Source organism: Pagrus major, chromosome 1, assembly GCF_040436345.1.
Source record: "Pagrus major chromosome 1, Pma_NU_1.0".
Classification (NCBI taxonomy): domain Eukaryota; kingdom Metazoa; phylum Chordata; class Actinopteri; order Spariformes; family Sparidae; genus Pagrus; species Pagrus major.
This window is the reverse complement of record NC_133215.1, coordinates 13150648-13172585: the sequence shown is the minus strand read 5'-3', so window position 1 is coordinate 13172585 and position 21938 is coordinate 13150648. Positions and strand designations below refer to the sequence as shown.

Sequence of the window (21938 nt, the reverse complement as noted above, 5' to 3'; positions counted from 1 at the left end):
CAAATCCCATTCGGGTTTTGGAGGCTTGCCATAAAGCATATATTCTGAATCCATAATATTAAAAGCTGCCATGGTGTCTTAATGATGAGCTTGATTTGCAGGCTGTGTTCACAAACAAGACAGGCATTACCCCTCTAATATCTGCCACTTATCCATACATTTTCCTTGCAACGGGCCCCTTCATCAGTACTCTCCAGCTGCTTTAATGTAGCTCAAGCACTTAGGGCAAAAGTCTCTTCCAGAGGTGTTTTATTTCTGCTACACCAATTATCACACAAGGCAAAACAGGTTCCTCTCTCCTTTCTCGCCTGATGTTTTATCGTCTCACTTTTGCTTATAATGGGGCTGAAATGCTGAGGCCATTGGCAACACTCATAGGCGCAGTGTTAAAAACAAAATCAGAGGCTCAGTAATGAAGAGAATAATTAGCGAGGCTGTCATAGCACAAAAAATGTAACTTAGTAAAATGAGCTGAAATCAAGGAGAATTTTTAAAAGAGCATTTCTAAAGACACTCTGTAATGCCCGATGGCTGCAGGGCAAATAAAAGAGAGGCAATTTCCAGATTTGGAGAGGCAACTAGAGGTTCACAGAAGTTCACACAAGTATAATTGTGCAATCAATCAAATGCCCTCTTTGTTGCCTGCCTGGGTAGAATAGGAAAATTAAATGCTCATAAATGAGGATAATTTATGGCCAGTTGGAATGTGTAGAATGTGAGAGTGGCAAAAATAAAACTTCTATGTACAGTATATCATATCATAATCACTGAGACTGCAGCTCTTCTCCCTGGTGAAAGTTTTACTACGCATCATAGCTGCATGCTGAAAGCCAAGAATTTCTTTCTCTCTCTCTCTCTCTCTCTCTCTCTCTCACACACACACACACACACGCCCACAAGCGATGCCCTAAGCCGCCCCTCAAGTTCCCACTGTTATGACTTGCTCCCATCCATGTGGCTTGCTTGCCATTGTCGTGATTGACAAATGTCAAACCTGTCACCATCCACAGAGCTCTCTGCTGTGATTGGCAGAAGTCACACCTCTGCTAAATTTTCAAAAATGAATTCACAAGCGTTTGATTGACTGAAAGGTCAGACAATTCAACCCACCTGCTGATGAAAGTCAAAGTAGAATTTGTTAATTTGCACACAATATCTTTAACATGGATCTCTGATTCACCCATTTTGAGGATTATTGAATACCCCCTTCATGTCTCAGGCTGGCATGGCATATTCTGTTTCCCTATACAGTCTAAGGCCTTGTCCACGCTTACACAGGCATTTTTGGAAATAGAGTTACAAAAAAAAGAACAGATTACAGAAATCATCTCCGTCCAATCAACGCATCTGAAAACGCATATCCATGGCCATTCACGTACACTGGGCATGCTCATGCTGTTGTAAACAAGAAGCAGATTCTATACTCTGGTCGGTCACTTAGCTACAGAACATACTTTGAAAGAGGCAGGGAAACATGAGTGCTCTTCACAGAATCTTCCTGGATATTACTATTTTGTCGGGAAAATGTTGTAAGCATCTTTTTTTTCTGTCTTTCCATTCTTGAATTATCAATGTTTGTTTGAAAATATATAATATAATGTCCAATCTGTCAATGTACAAACTCAAACACTTAATACCATACAATACCATAACACATACTCTGAGTTCACATTTTTTGATGATGCTACATACACTGATACACGTGTGTGCCTGCGTCATTGTTTTCAAAAATCTCTGTTTCTGTACGTCCAGGTGTAAACACTGACAATGCAGTTTCTGAATATCTTCACCCTAGAAGAAGTTCTCCAAAAGCTTTCAGTGTGTATGAAAGGCCAAAACAGATAGAAAAACCTTTTAATAAGTACGTGTGAACAGGACCTAAGAAAAAGCAGCTGGTTTAATCCTGAAACCCAGCAGACTAAATCTGCTGGAAAGGTTAAAGAGCAGCGCTTATCCACCCTCATTTTACCACTGTGGTGCTCCTGGGCAAGACCCTTAACCCCAGCTGTACCAGTGGAGCTTCTCAGTGGCCGACAGCTCAGGCTATCAGACTTATAAAGGCTTCTGTGGCCAAAGAGTCGGCCATTAATCGCAGGTTTGGTGATTTGATTCCCTTTAAGCAAGACAGTCCTGATGATTGTCTGAGAATGAAAGGCAAATCGAAAAGCACTTTGGTCATTCGAGAAGTAGTAAAGCTCAGTTTAAGTGCAGTACATGTACCATTCACTATGGTTGTGCTGGGAAGCTGAGAACAGGTGTGGAAGTATATCACTCAAAGAAAGCACTATGTTCACACCCTAAACAAACAATGACAAAAAATTACTACACATGTTAAAGGTTACCTTAAAACAAAAACTGAACACAAGTTAGGTGTGAAAAATCAAATATTGGTGCTTTTTAGATATTGTTTATATATATTTACACATACTTGTGTACATAACATTTCTGCATATTCTTTGCCTTCATTTGTTCAGCTTTGTTGTCTTTGTTTTTATCTGTTATGTCTATTCCTGTGTAAGCATACTGAGATCAAGCTAAAAGTAGTATAGTCAGATTCTGTGAATGTACTGTATACTCACTTGGTCAATAAAGCTGATTCTGATAAATGTTGCAAGCAATAATAAAAACATTGTTTTGAGATTACAACGACAATTATCATAAAGGAGGCTCTGAATAAAGCTGCATTTTGCAGAAAAAAAACCCCAAACAGACCTAGTTTAATAAAGAATGAAACACTGTTATATATTGATAGTCTCTGTGTTTTTCTGTGTTGATATAACTTTAATTGGGCATGAAAAGTATGCATCCATTACAGCGGCAGATCTAATACCAACAGTACCATTAAATCATTTCGCATTTTCTGCTTGGCACGATTCCCAGGGAGCGAGAAAAAGCAAGAGGTCACTAGTTTGACTAATTTTAGTATTGCCGACTTGAACAGCAGTACTTTTCAGCACTTGTGACATTGGCTGACATTGCCACAATGATGGTGAGGGAAGCAAAGTGGCCATCAGACAGGAGACAGTCCTTATCTGAGGACTGTTACTCTCGTAGGTTATCACTGCTCAGCTGTCCACCCAATCACTACCAAGACCTTTCTTGGATATCTCTGAGATTGGTTCTTGTAAAAGTGTGTTTCTCTGTTTCAGTGTGTTTGTGCGAGTGTGCGCGAGTGCGTGCATGCATGCATGTGCGTGTATCCTCTAGCCCTCTCTCACTGTCTGCTTCCATTTTCTCTCCCCCCCTCTCCCTTTCTGGCAGTAAACTTGTGCACTTACAGAAAATTCCCACCACATTGACACTCATCCAGCTAAAAGCAAGTGGCTGCGCCAAAAATATGTCAAGACACCGCCTTTTACACATCATGATTATTGACAGGGCAGGATTAACTGGGGCTGGGATTCTCCATACTTCAGCAGTTCATAATTGGAGCGACAATTCACCATGGAACAGTGGCTGCTCAAACTGCCTCCTGAGATGTGGCTAATATCTGCCAAACAGTTCTCAAATTAGGTAGAATAAGCAGAATAAGCGAATTTACAACAGTCAATACAATATTGTAAATGGTATTGTTGTAACTTGTAATAATTTTCTAACAAGTGAGAAAAGTATTTTTGCTTGTGAATATCTGAGTAACACCTAGGGTTGTGCGATGTCTAGCACATGAGGATGTCCACATTGAAACAACGGCGATGGATGAATATGTGATTTTGAATTTGAGGTAGTGTACCTTCTCATAGTTGCCTTAAGGCAGGAGTTGCTCATTAGCACATCACTGTAGTCACAGCTGTTGCTGCTGTCGCTCTGACCCACCGATCTCAACCAGGCAAGAAAACTGTCGCCTGTCACCACCTACATACATCCCTGTGCAGCATTTAAAAGGATCTTCGTCTCTGCACCACATGTCTGTAACTTAGCTGTGTTCAGCCTCAGAAGCTTGAAACAAAGTTTGCCATCTATATTGAGAAAGCTTAGCTAAGAAAACACAAATAACGAGGGAACGTTTGAGAGAAACACATTGACAGCAGCTCGCAGAAAAGAAAACACTGGTGCCACTAATGTAACCAAGCATCCTCGGATTCCCTAACTGAGCAGATTTAATAAGAAAATAATAATAATAAATAACAAACTTTTAATTTTCTCTCCCACATGTTCCAAACGGCATCTCTGAGGGGACACACTGCTTTTTAGTGCTCTCTGGTAGGGACCTTTAAAATTGTGATGATACGATGGTACAGGGCTCAGTAGTCGATGGTGGCCCAAGCCTAGCCCAACTCATTGGCTTATATCAATGTTACTGTGTTTCTTCCTTAGGATACACTAGGTGGTTGGGAATGCGACAGTTATTCAAATAAGCACAGGGCTGTTATGACTTCCCTTTGGTATCTTGCTGCACATCATCTATTTACTGATAATAAAATGCTTCCAGGGTACAAACAACTGGAGTGAGTTCATCCTGTTCCTGATTTCGGACCCAAAGTCTCGACTGTTACTACATAAGGAGGGAGAACAAATGGATTGTCTTTTTCAAAATCATATCTGAACTGATATAAAAGTTCAAACAAGGGACCCACTGAAAAAAATCCAACAATTCCTCATCCTACCAAGCTTTAGGACTCCTCTCATAAAACCTCTATCCAATTTTCTCAGCGTATGTGTGTGTGTGTGTGTGTGTGTGTGTGTGTGTGTGTGTGTGCGTGTGTGTGTATCCTGCATATGTGTGTGTCAAGCAGGCCAGCAGTTTGAGATGGAACTTTGATCAGCTCTTTCTCCGTTGCCCCCTGAATCAAAGATATCTTGCTTTATCCTTTTAGCGCAGATGTGTGAGTGTGTATGTGTGTGTTCATCAGGGTGCTTGTGGCGGCCAGAGAAGGAAATGGCCATTATAGCAACACAGTAAAAACCCCTGTGCTTGTGTTTTATTTGATTGAATACATTTTATGGCGGCTTTATGGGAATGACCGGACATGCGCCATTTTCCTGTTTTACTCAGATGAGGTCTTTTGTTTGTCACACTACGGTGCACATCGCAGGAACCAATCAAAATTCCTCACCATGGCCGGTAATAGGAATGCAAACTGAAAACTGCATTACACATTCATTCCAGATTGCAGAGAGCAAAGGCAGGACAAATGAGGCTGTGATTAGAGAGAAGAGCTCTTCCAGAAGCAGCTGTCCTATCCCTTCATACCACAAGAACACTCAGTAATAGGTTTGCACTGACAACAAACCACAGGTCTGTCATTAGCAGGGTGTCTTCAAGCGTCTTCACAGAGGTAAGTGAGCACAAACATAATGCGCGCAACACACACAACGAATCTTATTTGCCTCTTTCATATGCTTTTAACTCCAGGCCTCTGTTTATCACACCTCTCTGGGATGATTTCTGATGAACTTTAAAGATAATGATTGGCCACTGAGATTTAATCCAAGAGCCCTAAATGGCTTGTCTGACCCCATCTTCCACTCCAACCTCCAATGCAGGTAAAAGCTGTTTTATACTCGAACCTCTAGCCTGTATTTGAAATGTAATTACAATCATTTTGTGCTCGCTACCATGACTGTCTGATATGGCTTTCTCTTGTTTCTCATTTTAACAATGTTCGAGTCAAGCTGCAGCAAATTAGTTATACTTTGAATCATCTTTGTTTAAGGCATTACACTCAAAGATTTGGCTGAGCCTTTGATAAAATTGCTTTAAATGAAGTGATCTCTGTGAAGTAACTTCTTTTCAGCCAGAGTGAATATTTCTTGATTCAGAGATCAGAATGCGAGCTGAAAAGGGAATTTATTGCCCCTGGGAGGCATTCAGAGTGCAGTTGCAGGTAAGACATCAGTGACAAAGTAAGGCTAGCCTGTCATCCTTTGACAACCAGGGCTTGGGGGGGGGATCACTTACACCTGAGAGATATCTAACCCCGTCGCGCTCCTTCTCACACCTCCACTCCCTCACTTATCGTCCTCTCAGCCCAGTGCGTGTTCTCAAATATTCATGACCATGCAGCCAGTGTCATCTTAGAATATCTAAATGGGAAGCCCAAGGCAGAGGGAAATCATCCTACTATGAAATTCTCCGGTCCCCTACGAATGTTAAAGCAGTCATGTATAAACCTCGCTCCATCAGTTCCCTCCCCCTCACTGTTACACTTTCTTCCCTTCTCATTTCCACTCCAAAACTCTTCTGGTGAACAGACGACGTGGCATCTCAGAAAACAAATTTGCTAAGTTTCTTTAATACATATTGAGTGGTTACCATGTGTGCTATCTGCTTTCCATCTTAGTGAATCAGCTCGTGGCACAACATCTGCTACGGGACCTGAAAGTGATATGTAAAACTTTTGACAGCTGATTTGTAAAACACATACGCACACAAGCAAACACAGCAAATTGCCCCCATGCTCGCTCTCTCTGAAAAAACCCAACATTAAATGAGTGAGCCTTGGCTGAGTGATTCCCGATCTGCCACTTAAGCGGCTGGGGGCTGACGCATTGTGCCAGCTCGTGTTCAGGGTCATGCCTGTGTCACTTAAAGACTCTCTAATGAGACCCAGACAAGCACGCTGTGCCCAGCCGAGCGGAGCCAAAAAATCTAAAAGCCAACCGCAGCATGAGGGCACTGGTGCTTGGGTAAAAAAAAGAGGAAATAAAGATCTTCAAGTATTGTAAGGCCACCACATGAGGTCCACTAAGAGAAAGGGAGATGGGATTTCTGAAATGGCTACAAAAACACTTGAGACTCATTTTTTAACTCATTTTTTGAAATGGTCACAGAAAGTTGTGAATGCAGTTTATCATTCAAAACTTTTTCCCTGTGATTTGAAGGCAGTGGGGGGTGTGAAGATGAGTGTAGAAAGTTTAGCAGGAGGTGTCCTGTAAGGCTATTGGATCAGTTTTAAAGGCCCAGTGTGGAGGAATTACTGGCGTTGTTTGGTGAGGTTGCAGATTGCAACCAACTGAACACCCCTTGCCTCACCCTTCCCCACAGTGGCTGCTAAAACGTAAAAAGCGCGAATGGCCCTAGACTCAGTGTTAGGCTTGTAAGTTCTTGGCTACTGTAGAAATACATGTGACACATGATGGACTCGGTGGAAGAGGACCATAGATTTGCAAAGAAGAAGTAGGCCCCTAGTGCAAAGATGGCGCCTATTCGAATCAGAATTGCTCGCTTGGCACATATGCCAAAAAAGTTTTCTAGCTTCCAGCTTTACTCCCTGGTTATGCGGCCCACTGAATATGCACAGTAGAGTTTCTCGCGCTGGGAACGGGAAAACACTTTCTGGGCTGCAGGGGATTTTTTAGCTGCAATCCTCCCAGTGGCCACTGGGCAAAACTGTAAGCAAGGTTGAGCATCTCCATGTCTAAATAGTAGATTAATGCAGAGGACCTGCTCCCTCTGTAGTTATGAAAGGCTCCGTCTAAGGTACCAAAAACAAAATGATTCTTAGTATAAATGACTGTAAACATAATTGTAAACATAATGATTGTTATCTTCCATTTCTGGCCCTAAATCCTACGCACTGGACCTTTAAGCGCTTTAAGCCAAGCTTGAGTGAAATGCTGTGTTGTGTATCAGTTAAATTCTTGACAGACTGACAGGAGCTACTGAGAACTATCACTCACACAGAGAAAGAGTGAGGGACAGCATGAGAGACATTCAAGATGCCAAACTCTAAAGCAGTTAATACATTAACATATCCTGTGCTTGTATATTACACACTGTAAGAAAGCAGCTACCTAGGAAAGTAGTTTTTTAATACTTGAATTTAGGTGGTAAATATTTCATCAGGCACAGTAAAATACCTTTGTATCCAGGCATTAGCTTGCCTGGCCACTTGTTTAGTTTGGTAAAACCTCTGGTGGCAGCGCACTGCACAGCACAAGAAATACTCCCAGGAAGGAGGCGGACAATGAACAGAGAGTTTATACAGTGCTGAGCTCACATGGGTGTTGTTCAACATGAATATTCAACACACACCTTAGAATAAACCATTGTGTTCCCATTTCAAGTAAATTTCATCTGGGATTACTGTATGTTCCACAGCTGAATTCAAACAGGTAAATGATGATACAGCGAGAGACCCCTGTTAGAGCTATTCCAGGAAAAACAAGTGTGTGTGCTACGAAATAAAAGTCAAATTAAAGTAAATTGATCAACATATTTTATGTTTCAGCATCTATTTTTTGCAAAGTACTGGACAAGTAAGAATAGAAGTTTTAACTTCGCTTTCCATTTTATGCTGTTTTTAAATGACAGGACAACAGATAGTGCAGTATGTTCCTTTAAATAAAAACACATCTGAGTTTCAATTTCAAAGAATTTGTCAATGATCACTTGATCCTTTAATTTGTTTAAATTGGGTGCAATTACAACAGCAAACAATGAGAACATGCTCAGAATCTAGTTTTTGCAAATTTGGCAGTTGAAGGTATTCTGGCACAGTGCAGCACAATCTAGAAAAGGAGCTGGAGCAGGATGAATACATTACTAGTTAGAAGAATACATTATCAGCAGGTGGAGTTTGCCACAAATCAGCCTCAAATCAGCTACCCTCTGTCCCTCTGTTACCACGAGACGGGAGCCTAGGCCCACATCTCGAGGGAGGTTATTGTCTCCAGGATGCAGAGTCCCATGGCTCAAACACACATTGTCCCAAATACTAAGATCTGGCACACTAAATATGAATGCAAGACCAGATGATGTCCTTGCTTCAGTTGAATTGTGTCAGGAGACATAAATCCCTTTGCATAATTCCAATGGAATGGCTATAACTAAATAACCTATAAGACAATAAAATGTGTTTCATTTGCATTTATGATGGTCTATATCTTTATTCTGAAGGAAAAGGAATAGTCAGGTTGTTTATGTGACTGCATCAACTGACAGCTTCCCATAATAATCCCATTGACACAAATTAAAATATTACTTCAATTATCCAGAGGAAGCTGTGTTTGGAGTTGCTTCAAGGAAAAATGTCCCCAGATGTCTGATGGAGCTTGGGACGCATCCTGAGGATGCTTCCTGAACGATTTCACTCTATAAACAAGGAATATGTGCAGAGTGGTGAACCAGTCTGGTGTTTATAGAAACACAAAAGCCTGTTTTTCATATTTTAGTAAAGCCTGGTGTGATGTCTGAACATTAAAGCAATCACTGAAGATAACCATCACTGTTTGACCTGTGCACTCCTACAGCTACCGCACTACTCCAGTAATTCCCTTCATTCATTATCATAATCACATTAAATTAGCACTTCAGTGTGCACTTAAATGCATATAAAATGAAAGACAGGTACAAACACAAAACTCGATATACATGAAATGGTTTAGGAGTTTTTGAAGAGTATGATATGGATATTGGTACTTGGGTTTGCGATAAGAAACTGTGACATCAGGTGGAAAAACCTTTGTGTAAATAGATTTGTTTGAAGCTACAAAACTGTTTACAGTCATACTATTAGTGCACAAAAACTGACTTCTGCCAAACAAAACGGCACTGAAACCATGTTTCAACTATTGCCCTGCCACTGCTGGCTTTGTGGCACAAAATCAGAGGCCCCAATGCGGTACATTTGCAAATACTAACCCCTGCTATAATGAAGACTTACTCATTATAAAGCTCATGAGTGTTTCATAGTAAGTAATGCCAACTTATGATTTAAGCACTCAGGGTTAAGTGGGGTGCTTGATTAAGATCATGCATACACCCACACTGAAGAGTCTGTTATAAAGTCTGTTTTAAATGTCTGAATCAGAGAGCCCAGACCATTCAGAATTCTATGTCGGGCTCCCTTTCCCATTCCCACTGATGTGTTGGCTGGTTTTCTCAGGGGATCAACACCAGAGAACGAGCTGCCATGCTCAGATGCTCATCGACTGCATCGGCTGCACACCCCTTTCCTTCAAAACTCAAGGCAAAAGGTCTTGGTCTCAGACTGACTCAATCGAATGATTACTGAGATAGTGCCATAATCCACAGCCTGCTATAAATCAGCACACAACTCTTTGCACCTCTGAATCTGTAGGATAAATTTAAACATAATGAGATTCTGCCGCAGATTTCTCACAGTGTTTCATGTTCATCCCCTGTAAAGTTTAAAGCTCAGTGCCGCACAACCAACATTTGAAAGATGATTGCTCCACAACTGGCTTGAACACATTCTCATCATTATCTCTCTCTCTCTCTCTCTCTCTCTCTCTCTCACACACACACACACACTGGATTCTCAACATACAAACATGCAACAAACACTCAGAAACACAACAACTGTTTACTCACTGATTCCTGGCTCTTGTCCTTTGCATCATACACACTCAGCTTGACTAGTGTCTCCGGGCTAGCAGGATACTCTGAAGGGAAGGTCACCCCCGTCAGAAACAGCGGGTCTTTGTTCGCCTGTCAGAGAGAGGGACACCACAGAAACAGGGTGAGATAATGTCTGAGTGTTAGTGTGTGTGCATGTGTGACAGTCTGTACCCTCATGCACATTTTTACCACAACACACATGTTCAAAATAAAAAAGCAGGAAGCCAAAGGGAGAGAGGGAGGGAGGGAGGGAGACTTGGGTTGGTAAATGAGCCAACAGCTGGGCTCAGTCTGTCCTCCTTCCTCCTCCTCTTCCTCCTCACGGCATTTCTCCCCGCTCCCCTGCTGCCTCTCCTGGGCACAAAGAAGGAGTAGATAGAGCTCTCCCTAGTGGGTCTACCTGGAGCTCAGGCATAACTACAGTCTCCCAACTGAAACTGCAGGCCAGGAGCAACAATTGTTGACAGGTAAACTGGCACAGTGGCAGGGTGGCAATGGGATTAAACCAGTGCTCACAGCAGCCAGTGTTGGGTCTTCAAACATACCAGAGGGCTGCATAGCATTCGCTAATATTCACTCACAACTTTCCTGAAATCACAGCATCCAGTCATCATTTTTAACTCCCAAAGCAGTTGAACTACAGGGCTTGTTTTGCCATGGACCTCAGAGACCTTGCTTTCATTACACTGTAAAAAAGACTCTCTAAGACCTCTGCAGTGCCTGTAGAGTGAGGATCTGTTTGTCACTTGAATTTCCTTCAAACACAGAGCTTCATAAAATAAGACAGGTCTCTCTGCCAGCATCTAAAACATGTCACTAGTTTCAAGAACACTCTGAAAAAAGGGACATTTTCTGACAGTATCAAGGTAATATACTTGATTACAATAGTGTTCTTGAGACAGGCGATTCTTGTTGTAAGAAACTTGAAATTGGTTAAAGAATTTTATTTACGAAAGAGCCAAGTGAAATCATATCACCGGGAGGTTTGAAAAGATTTGTAGTGATTTTAAGTTCAGTTATGTTGTGTTATCCTATATTAAGAAAGCTCAGGTGCACAACTCAGTCCAGTCTTGGCCCTGAGTCAATTCTAGCCCAGGAACCATTTCAGGTCATCTCTCTCAGTCATTCTTTTCTCTAAATTTAATCTGATACCGCACGTGCTGGACTAAATGCCGCCCCAAAATAAACTCTTGTGTAGAATCTGCAATAAATCCTAACATAAGTGAATTTTATTGCACCAGAAGCCGAGGGGCTTTTCTGAGGAGATTGTTTAGCCATTTGGTGTTGTCTGCTTGAACCAATTCAAAGCATTTTGTGTTTACACTGGGGACTTCCTCTTCCTCTGCGCTGATGGGCGTCTGTGGAACGCAGCCCTTCGGGACCATGTGGGGACAGAATGGGGAGCGGTAATGAGACGGACACAGACAGACTGGCAGACACGTATAAGAGTTTGTCACACCCTTGAGTTAAAAAAACATCAGCAAAGGAACTACTGTAAGGCTGGTTAGTATGGTTGAAATAAATAATGATTATCATGGTAAATACTTTTAGAATATTTTAGGGAAGCCCTAAACATTCATGGATCAAACATATTGTTTCCTCTGTTTTCCCATGACAAGAGTTAAGTTTTACTTGTTTTCTCGAGATCAGGAGTTATTCATGTCATTATCACAAGATAACAACTGTTGTTTTCCTGAGATAAAGAGATAATTCTGCCGAGATCTACAGATAGGGAACTTTGTTTTCCCGATATCACCAGTTATTTATGTCATTATGATAAGATAACAGCTGTTTTCCTGAGATAACGAGATCATTTTTGTCAAGATCTTCAGATAATGAACATCGTTTTCCTGAGATAATGACGTAATTCATTAAAGATCACAAGAAAGCAACTGATGGATGACTTGAACACTCATGCAGGCAAGTAAGCCTTTTTCTGCATTTGTTTGGTGCTTTTAAGCTTTATTCTAAATTAGTTTTGAGTGAACAACAAACTGAATCAATGTAATGTTGTCAGTCGAGCTCACTTCATATTTTGTCAACACTGATTTACTCAGCACCACCATACTGGACATATCGCTCCTTGCTGCCTTGAAGAAAAGAGGGGCTCAAGACAAAAAATTATGCAGGACAAGGTAAGACACATCTGAAACTTTTCTTGGTAATTTAAACTTGGACTGAATCTCGTTATCTCAAGAAAAATAACAATTCTTGATAACATCTCTTGATAATGGCATAATTAACTTGTGATCTTGGGGGAAAAAAAAAAAAAGTTTGTTATTCATATTGTGAAAAAATGATCTGAACAGTTGGTGTCTCGTAACAATGACATAAATAACTGTGATCTCAAGAAAACAAACAAAATTGAACTTTTTATCATGTGAAAACTGAGGAAATAATATGTTTGACCCATGGCCGTTTATAGGGCCTCCGTAATATCGATATACTGTATATGGAAAAATCACAAGTGAAATATTCTAACTAGTCTGTGTCACTGAATTTTGTTAGATAATTCTCTTAACACATCTAAAAGTGCATTCAAAGTCCATAAACGATAACACAGACCATCAACATTAGAAGCAGCGTATTGACTCACATCACATGTACAGTATATATCAGCATTGATGACACTGATGCCAACACACTGCCTCCAAACCACAAATGTATTAAAATAGACACTTTTGATCCCAGTCAGATCTTAGTTCAGTCAAAAATGTTTAGAAATGGATACCACACCCCCTATTTCTCTATCTGAATGAATTTGTGGTTTAGAGTCTGTGTGCAGGCAATGGTCTTTTCATGGATGCCTGCATAATGGCAGATTACTGCCTCAGAAAGCCTACACACATTAGTTTGTTAATCATAGACAAAACAAATGCTAAATGAATGCTAAATCAGCATAACTGCAGCTCAGGTAAGACTGACACACCAACATACCAAGAGTCCTTGACTATAATAAAGACAAGTCGGAGGATTGGGAGCCTGCGCATGAAGTGCCCTAAAAACAGCAGTGTACTTAACACAAACATACATAAAGAGAGAATGTGTTCACCAGCACACACAAACACACACACAGAGGGAACACACAGACCCACCTCCTCACCGCACCACTAACCCCACCGAGCCTTCAAAAATCTTCCATGCGCTGACGGAGGGGAAATAAAACAAGTCTATCCCTTCTTGTTTCAGCCTCTCTAGACATGGTAATACCAGTCTTGATGCCCGGTACCATTTTGCCGCCCAGCCATGAAGCTTTGTGGTTTGTGTACACCAACATCCTGAACACACAGCTCGATTCAGCACAGCTGGTACAGACACAGAGGAACCAGTGCGCTGCTTTGAGCTCAGTGCAAATCTGGATATGTATCAGTACTGTACACTGACAAAAACACAGACAGAGCCATTATACCCAAGAATGTGCAGGTACACACACACACACACACACACACACACTCACACACAACCCCTTTACACCTCCCTCACTGGCACACTGAATAGGCCTCATTCAGACTTACCAGCATGCTTGGCAGCCTCAACTGCGGCTGAATCTTCTTAGTGCTACTGATGGGCTGAGATGAGCTAAAGTGGTAAGCCTGTCTCCATTAACACAGAGAAGTAAGCCAGCCTGTCATACAAGTGGTCAACATATGCTATGGGAGACAGCTGCCCCTCTCTTGTCTTTTTGTCCGTTTGGGTGGCAAACCTCAGTGGAATGCCCAATTTGGGCCATTATAGGGTGTGCGTGTGTTTGTGTGTGATTGGGTTGGAGGGGAAGTACAAGAATTCTGGCTTGAGTCTCCCGACAGTGGAGGTTTTTTCTCCCCTCCCTTGACCACTCATAATTACCCCCACAGAAACACACACACAGACTAGACTTTTGGACTTGTTCCAGGCAAAGGGGTTCTTCGCTTGACTAGCATGACATCAAAGGCAGTTTTATCCCTTGGCTTTGCGTGACGTCAAATCCCCTCGAGTACCACCACTTGTGGACCCACTGCCCGTGTTTCAGGAACAGGATTTTCCTACCAGATATTAGATAGCATTTTTGTAAAGCCTGCTTCAAATACAATTTGTCAAAGATGCTTTCTATCGCACTTTAAAGAGATTTAGAGGGCTTTAGATTTTCTACTTAAGTTGTCACTGGTTCTTTCTGTTTTACCAACAGTAGATTAAGATACAGTACCAACATTGAGACATACACTCACTCTGTGGAGATAAAAAAGGGTCTGCCTTTTGTGGAAATATGGCACTGTGTCCCATTCTATACCATGCAGTGTATAAATAACACAGAGATTAAACAGCGCTCAAATGTTAACGACCGCTATTTAGTATAAAAAATGTCTGTACTAAACTGTTTTGTGTTGTACCATCCAACCTGGGAACCAGATGATCAAGCTCATGTTTGATTTGCTCTGGCAGGTGTGTCAGGCCACCCTCCATTTAACTCTGTCCTGGTTTGTGATGGCTCAATCACACCTGTTTATCTAATATTACGGGGGGTTTGACGCATTGACTTAATATACAGACTATGGTTTGATACGACGTCACGCTAGCCGTAAGTAAACTTCCATTTATTTCACCTTAATCTGTTTCAGAACAAAATTTGACGCAAGAAATAAGCAACCCAGTTGCTGAATCTTCATTCACTTACATCAGCAATTTAAAAGATTGTAAGGGTACTACTGCACTGGTGGTGTTAACTGGTGACTTTCGGCCGAATGCATCTGTGGTTATCAGGGACAGAAGCAAGCTTGCTAGTAGTTGAAGGGTTGATTTGATAATATTTTAACAACACCAATTCAAACAAATTGACACCTTGATTCACAGTGATCTTTGTATTAAAGTTAGGAGCTAGCTAGCTAGCTTCCCTAAACTACCACTCAGTGGGAGCTAACAAGCTTAAATTTGATCTTTGCTTTGAGCTGTGCATGCTTTGCTGTCACTTTAACGAGCTCAGTGCTACGTCACGTGTTTCGTTGCTCATATGAGTTTAATTTATCCAACTTATCCATCAATTTATCTGTCCACAGGCTTTCTGGTCCGTGCCCGTTGATAACGCCCCCTGGCAATCAAAGATGAACTGAGAAGTTCTCAACTAATTTGCATTTGCAAATTGGTCTAGCAATGCCAGTCTACCATCAGTCAGTGTTTTGATAGATGTCTATTAGCCCGATCAGAGCCTCAAAACCTCCCAGTTATCAAAAAACTACCCAAATTAGGACTCATGTCCATCCATAAACAATAAAAATAAAACGTCTACTTAACAGGTAAGCTTTGACAGAGCTGATTGAACTGAAATGAACTGAAATGATTCTGAAATGGAAAAAAAAAAGGAACGTTTCAACTAAGTTCTAGGGAGCTGAAATGACATTTGGTTTTGTATATCATCAGTTATCAATCATGGTATGTTGAACCTACTAAATCCAGTGCCTTGACAGGAGAAGCGGGGATGATTCATTAGGATATAAAAAAGTCAAAAGGGGAAACTACCGAAATAGTACAAATTATCACAGGCTGCCCAAGACAATTTTTACCCACCCAATTAGGCAACACTGAAACCAACAGACTGGATTTTTTTTAACCTTCTTTTCTATTTTTTTGTTACATGCAAGTAAACAATCTTCCAGTTTCACAATTCTAAAACTTCAACACCAATTAAATGTTTTTTCCAGTGGTCAATTACATAATGTTTTGTTTTCCTTGTTCACCCGGGGCTGTAGCAACACATCTATCTACAATTTTCATTCTTCACTCTGGATTTCAGCATTAAGTAGCTAACTCATTTCTGTTGTGGTCATTGTGGGAAACAATATAATAATGAAAAAACATTGATTTATTCTTTGGTACTGTAGCAGTTAGTAATTTAACATATATTCAGAAGCAGTCTGTAATTGACAGACAGATCTGCTCTAAATATTGTCGTTGCCTTCATTTGGAATATTCTGTATTCAGTAAAACTTTGCCTTTTAATAATTAACACTTGGAGAGGTCATTTATTTAAACTGTGAAGCAGTAAAGTCCAGATCCAACATGATTAAATGCTATCCTGTTCCTTTTATCTGACCCCTGTCTAATGATTCATGGGTGGGACTAGAGAGGGCTACCTAGCAGCTGGCATGATCCATCATTTATCTTCGAAATTAAACACTTATATCATATACTGTGGATTCCTGATAATACGCCTATCACATGGGTAGGACTAATGCTGAAGCCTTCATGCAGCCACTACGCCAATCAGTGTCCAGCAAAGTCGGCGGCAGCTGTTGAGAGCTGGCATCCCGGGAATGTGACAAATAGGAGAGTGGCAGATGGGCTGTCTTCAGATTCAGATTCATGGTACACACACAATGGGGCTCCCCAGTACGTGTACACACACACACACACACACACACACACTTATGCTTGTTGACATTGAATTGACTTCTATTCATTGTGGACAAGGTTACCCAAACCCCATGTTAGCCTCAACCATAACCAATGATTGCCTAACCGTAACCCTAACATTGACCTTTTGCCTCATTAGAACCAGTATTTGGTCCCTGTGAGGACCTCTGGTCCTGGCAAGGTCAGTGTTTATACTGGACAAATGTAGCTGACAGGTAACAAAAAAGTCCACAAACACACTCTGATCCTCCCAGCCACAGACATAAATGAACATCTGCTGCTGTGCATGATGGATGGCAATTTATGAGTGGGAGACCCCGCTGGTTACCACTGTCCCACTGTTCTGACAAGTCACCTCTGATCCTCTAAAAAACACACCAGCACTTCATTCAGAGAGGGTTTCAAAGTCATGTAAAACATTTTAAATTTCAACCTCTGAGAATCAATAACACTAATATTACTGATCTCAATTCTGTGTGAAATGTTAAATAAGGGATCATCACCTTTATTATACCATGCAGACTAATAAAATTAATATATGGCAGAGAAAACTCCTCAGACTATCTTAAACACCTCTTATAAGGCTGCAAACCTCTCTCTTAAAACAGACTTGTAAAAACACACAGGTTGTGCACGTACCCTGTTTTTGTGGAGTCGAAAGCAGTCCATATCCTCAGCTCCAAATCCTCAACATTACAGCCATGAAATCAAAACTCCAGCGGCACTCTGAGTGTCTGCAGAGCTGGCTGAGCCAGCATACAGTATCCTACCACATCCTGTGTTTCTACACACACATGCTCAAACACGCACACACACTGCCGTTCCCTTGACAGGATTGAGGGGAAAAGCAGTTGAAATGAAGTCTTTGAAAGTGACGGTTATGGTAATTTAGCTTTACTGGATTAGCTGGAAAAATAATGTGCGTCAGGAAACTTTTCCTTCATATGAGGAAAGGGGAAAAAAATGTGCGTCTGTCTGTGTGTCTGTGTGTGTGTGTGTGTGTGTGTGTGTGTGCGTGTGTTTGTGTGTGTGTGTGTGTGTGTGTGTGTGTGTGTGCATACATGTGTGTAAGTGGGCGTACCATAGTGGGACAGGGGGCAGCTGTTGCCACCAAAAAAGAAAAACACTTGTGTGCCTGTTGCCTTGGAAGCATTTAAAGAAGTCAAAGAGCACAAAAACACTCTCACTATATGGACCACCAGCACACTTAAACCCACAAATGTGTACTGTACATACTGAGAGATGGAACTGATTTAGAGTCACACACCAAGTCTTTGAGATGTCTGGACTGTCACAGAAAATAGAAGGTTAACGCTCATTGTCTGTTCCAGTTCAATGAGTCCAATGTGGGGAAAAAGGTTGAGAAAAAGGAGGGCAGACAGAGATGGAGAGACATAGATGGAGAGAACACCAACCAGGATCCAGTGACCCAGAGACACCGCAGAACAACAAACATCAAAGGTCGGAGAGAGCCAGAGAGAGAGGATGGTGCACGTGTGTGCGCGTGTGTGTGTGTGTGTGCAGCCTTACCTCCACTATCTCTGTGCAGGCATGAGAGACGAGGTGCTGCTTGTGGGGATCTATGACAGCCACCTGGACCAAAGCATTGGGCTTCCTGTCTCTGCCTGAGGCCACAAGATCATTACAGGCTACAGAGAGGAAGAGAGGCAGAGAGGGGGAGAGGGAGGAAGAGACGATGGAGAGGGAGAACAGGGAGGAGAAGGGGAGGATGAAAATCAAAGATGAGAAGGGGATATAATCCGTCATGATGGACACAAATCACACGACACTGGGTCACAAATAGAGAATGTGACAATAAATGAGAGAAACATGGTAAATAGACATATGAGAAGACAGGAGAAGAAAACAGCTAAAGGTAGAGGATTTATAAATATCTCCTGTCAGATTAGATGTCACCAAACATTAAAGAGCTGCATCATCACAAAGGAGCTAAATCAACTGTCCTCACTCTCTGTTTGAGCGAATAAATACAATACATACTGTATATACATTCAGATAAAAAATGTTGCCTCAGCAGTTGATTAAAATGGCAGAAAGGGTTAGAATTCCTTTTGGCAGTGAGATATCAGTTTTATTAGAGCTTTCATTTCCGACAACAAAGCAGCTTGTCACTCAGTCCTCTTCCAAGGACAGGAAGACTTTGCATCCCGCAATTCCATTATAGGAAACCAAAGCTTCCTGGATACAAAAAGATAACACTGACTGACCCCATTAGAGCTTAACTGAAGCATCTTTCCTCGTCATCTCTTTGGTCAAGTCACATATACAGTTATTTGTGTAGCTGCACTTTTGACCAAGTCAAACAGCAACAACATCAGCTTGATTTATTTTTCTGAGACTTTCAAACGCAACCTTGTGCAGGAAAAAAGCTTTTCAAAACACGTTTTGGATGTGACTCATCCGGCCTGATACCCAGTAAATTACACCATATGGCTCTGAATTTATTATATTAATGAACATTTGTATACACTCCACTACAGAGATGACAAATTTGTGTTCAGCAACCTCCTTGGATCCTGTCCAAGAGCTGCATTTTATCTACACAGCACAATTCTGGCATGTAAACAGCAATTGATCCACTCGCAATGCCTGGTCAGTTTCACACATTACTCTGCAAAAAAACGTCTGGATAATATCACTCAGTGGGTGAATTTCCATTAAAAAGAACAGCAAGGGCAGATGATTGCTTCTTTGTGTTTAGCTCCAACTTCATGGGCTTGATTTTTTAAATATTAAGCAACTGAGCAGCAACTGAAGATGAAAGAGGTTCTTTGTGGGAGGTATTTTTATAAGGACTGAAAAAGCCAGAATAAAGTTGGTGAAAGAAATGAAGGGTTCAGTAGCAGGGCATCAAACACCCAGACTTATGAAGACCTTTCTTTTCTCGGGTTTAGAGGTGTTTTACCCTACTCTACCTGATGTTTTAGGTAAATAATTGAGGAAAACTACACAGTTATATTTTTTTCCGTATGCATCTGTGAATCATTTCAAATTGTACCTTTTTTCTATGATGTATGAAGACAGTTACAGTGTCCAGCATACTGTGTACACGCACATCCACAAACCCACACCTCTTCACCTGCTGTAAACCAAGATGGAACCAGATATTTCCCCGCTGTACTGGAAAGCTGATAATGCGGTCAAGGTGACTGTCCTTGGCTTTTCTTTTTCTTTTTTTTTTGAAAGAACACAAACTAAGCAGGGATTTAATGAGCATTTATCGCACTCTCGTCTGCAAGAGAGCAGATGAATAAAAGAGAACTTTCAGCATGAAACATTCAAAGCCTTTTTTCATAATCTGTGACTCTACTATTCCTTTTCAACCTTCTTTATGTGAAACTGGAAGCGCTGCATCAAATACAGCAGAGAAATATTTGGTTGAAGGTTTACTGACGCAGTGTAAAATATTCAGGGCTTAAGACAATATTAAAAGACATTAAACTTAATCTTTACTCCTATGTTGTTATTATCTGGTCTACGAGACAGCATTTTACACAATTTACACACAAGACAACACTAGGAAACAATACTTATGCTTTACACTATAACAACAGCTAAGAGAGGCAATGTAGAAGACATGGCCAGAATTTGAAGGAATTCAAAAATGAACTAACATTAACCATATTATCAATACATTATCAATAGAGCGTGAAGAAACAACAGTGTTGACATTATGTCAAAGATGCCTATGTATTATGTTGCAGAGAGTAAAGTAGAGATGTCTGAAGCTAGCCCCGGCTCATCCTGTCCCATAATACCACTTTGTACCTCAAGAGGGCTATAGTCCGATAGCCACCGTAGTTTCAGCTGGGAGATGTAAAAGCATTAGGTTTGCTACTTAGTCTACTAAGTAAACAAAATAAACTCACAAAATGTCAAGAAAGGAGATATTTTCACACATATTTTCCTTTCTATAAAGAAAAATACAAATTGCACACTGTCTGAATTCAAGTTTTTCTCTTTTACCAAGACAAGCTTAATTGCCTCGTTAAATCATCGTAAAACACACTTCATTCACATTCGAGATAAACAAAATAAATTTATCAAAATGGTCTTTGGTTGTCTTTCCAAATGACCTCTGGTTTGGTCAAAATAAATCCTCACTGTAAAACGTGAAAATATTCTGGCTGTACACGCTCTCGTCCCCAGAATCTTAGTCCTGGTCAGAGCGGATGTAAATCACCTCTGTACTGTACCCCCTATTTTCAAACTGGCATCTGTGGGTCTCTGATCTTTGTTCAGCCCCAGTCTGGTGTCCCATCATTCACTGGGAGGCCAGTTGACTGAGCCCAGTTGCCTGCAGTGACTCCTACTGTTACTTGCTAACTGCTGCTAGTTGCAAAAGCCAAAGATAGCTAAAGCAAAGAGTAGCTTGTCCAGTATAGTGAGCAGCAGTAAAGGCCTTTGCACACAAAGTCTGTTTTTTTGTATGCATTCTTTTAATACGTCATCCTATAAAAAATACACTAAGTACAGAAACCTTGCACTCTGAGACTGATGTCTGAATTATTCTATTCGTTGTGAAAATTCACAATATGAGTGATGATTTTGTGGTCCTCTCACTTCTTGAACAAAGGGAAAGAAATAACTGGTCGATCCAATCCTGAAAACAAGATAAGAGCAAGGAGAGTTTTCTCTTATAAAGGAGCTCAGGATGTTAGTGGTTCACTTTATTATGCTCGTAGTTCTACTGGGACCATGCATGAAAAAGAAGACCACCAATTACCATGAACCAGTTGGTCCTGAACAGTGGCTAGCAGTATGTCAATGGCAGGGACACAAACGCACACCGCACACTCATCAAATCAGGAAAGGATGTGAAAAAAAAGCAGAAAATCTAACCTGTTCTGAAAAATAATGACCGCAACAAACATCAAACATACATGAACTAAAAAGACAAGAGGTCATCAGTGGATAAACTGATCCTGGAGTGAATAACTACAGTATTTTCACTTGATTTCTTTTTAAAAGTACATTTGTAAGGATCTTATCTAGAGAGAGTCTAAAAGGACGACATGATGGATACTGATAACAATACCCATCTCTTACATTAAAACCAGACCTTTGATTGCATTATACTAACATCTACATCTGCTAATTCATCCAAGTCTCCAGGGTATGTCTCATCATGAGACCCACTTAATAGTATTCAAAATACAATATCTTATTTTTAAAATTCAATTGAAAAGTGCTTAATTGAAGCTAACAACTCTGTCTTTTAATTCTTGAG

At 40.9% G+C, this 21938-nt stretch overlaps 1 protein-coding gene across 5 annotated transcripts in view; it reads right to left on the bottom strand.

Annotated features, from left to right (window-relative positions):
- Nucleotides 1–21938, bottom strand: part of inpp4b (inositol polyphosphate-4-phosphatase type II B) — a 253045-nt gene that overhangs the window by 113693 nt on the left and 117414 nt on the right. For all 5 annotated transcript variants that reach the window (XM_073469338.1, XM_073469339.1, XM_073469340.1 and 2 more), the window contains 2 exons: nt 18218–18336; nt 10277–10393 (listed from right to left, as the gene is read on the bottom strand). In XM_073469338.1, coding sequence (XP_073325439.1) covers nt 10277–10393; nt 18218–18336 — 236 coding nt within the window. The remainder of the gene's footprint in view (nt 1–10276; nt 10394–18217; nt 18337–21938) is intronic.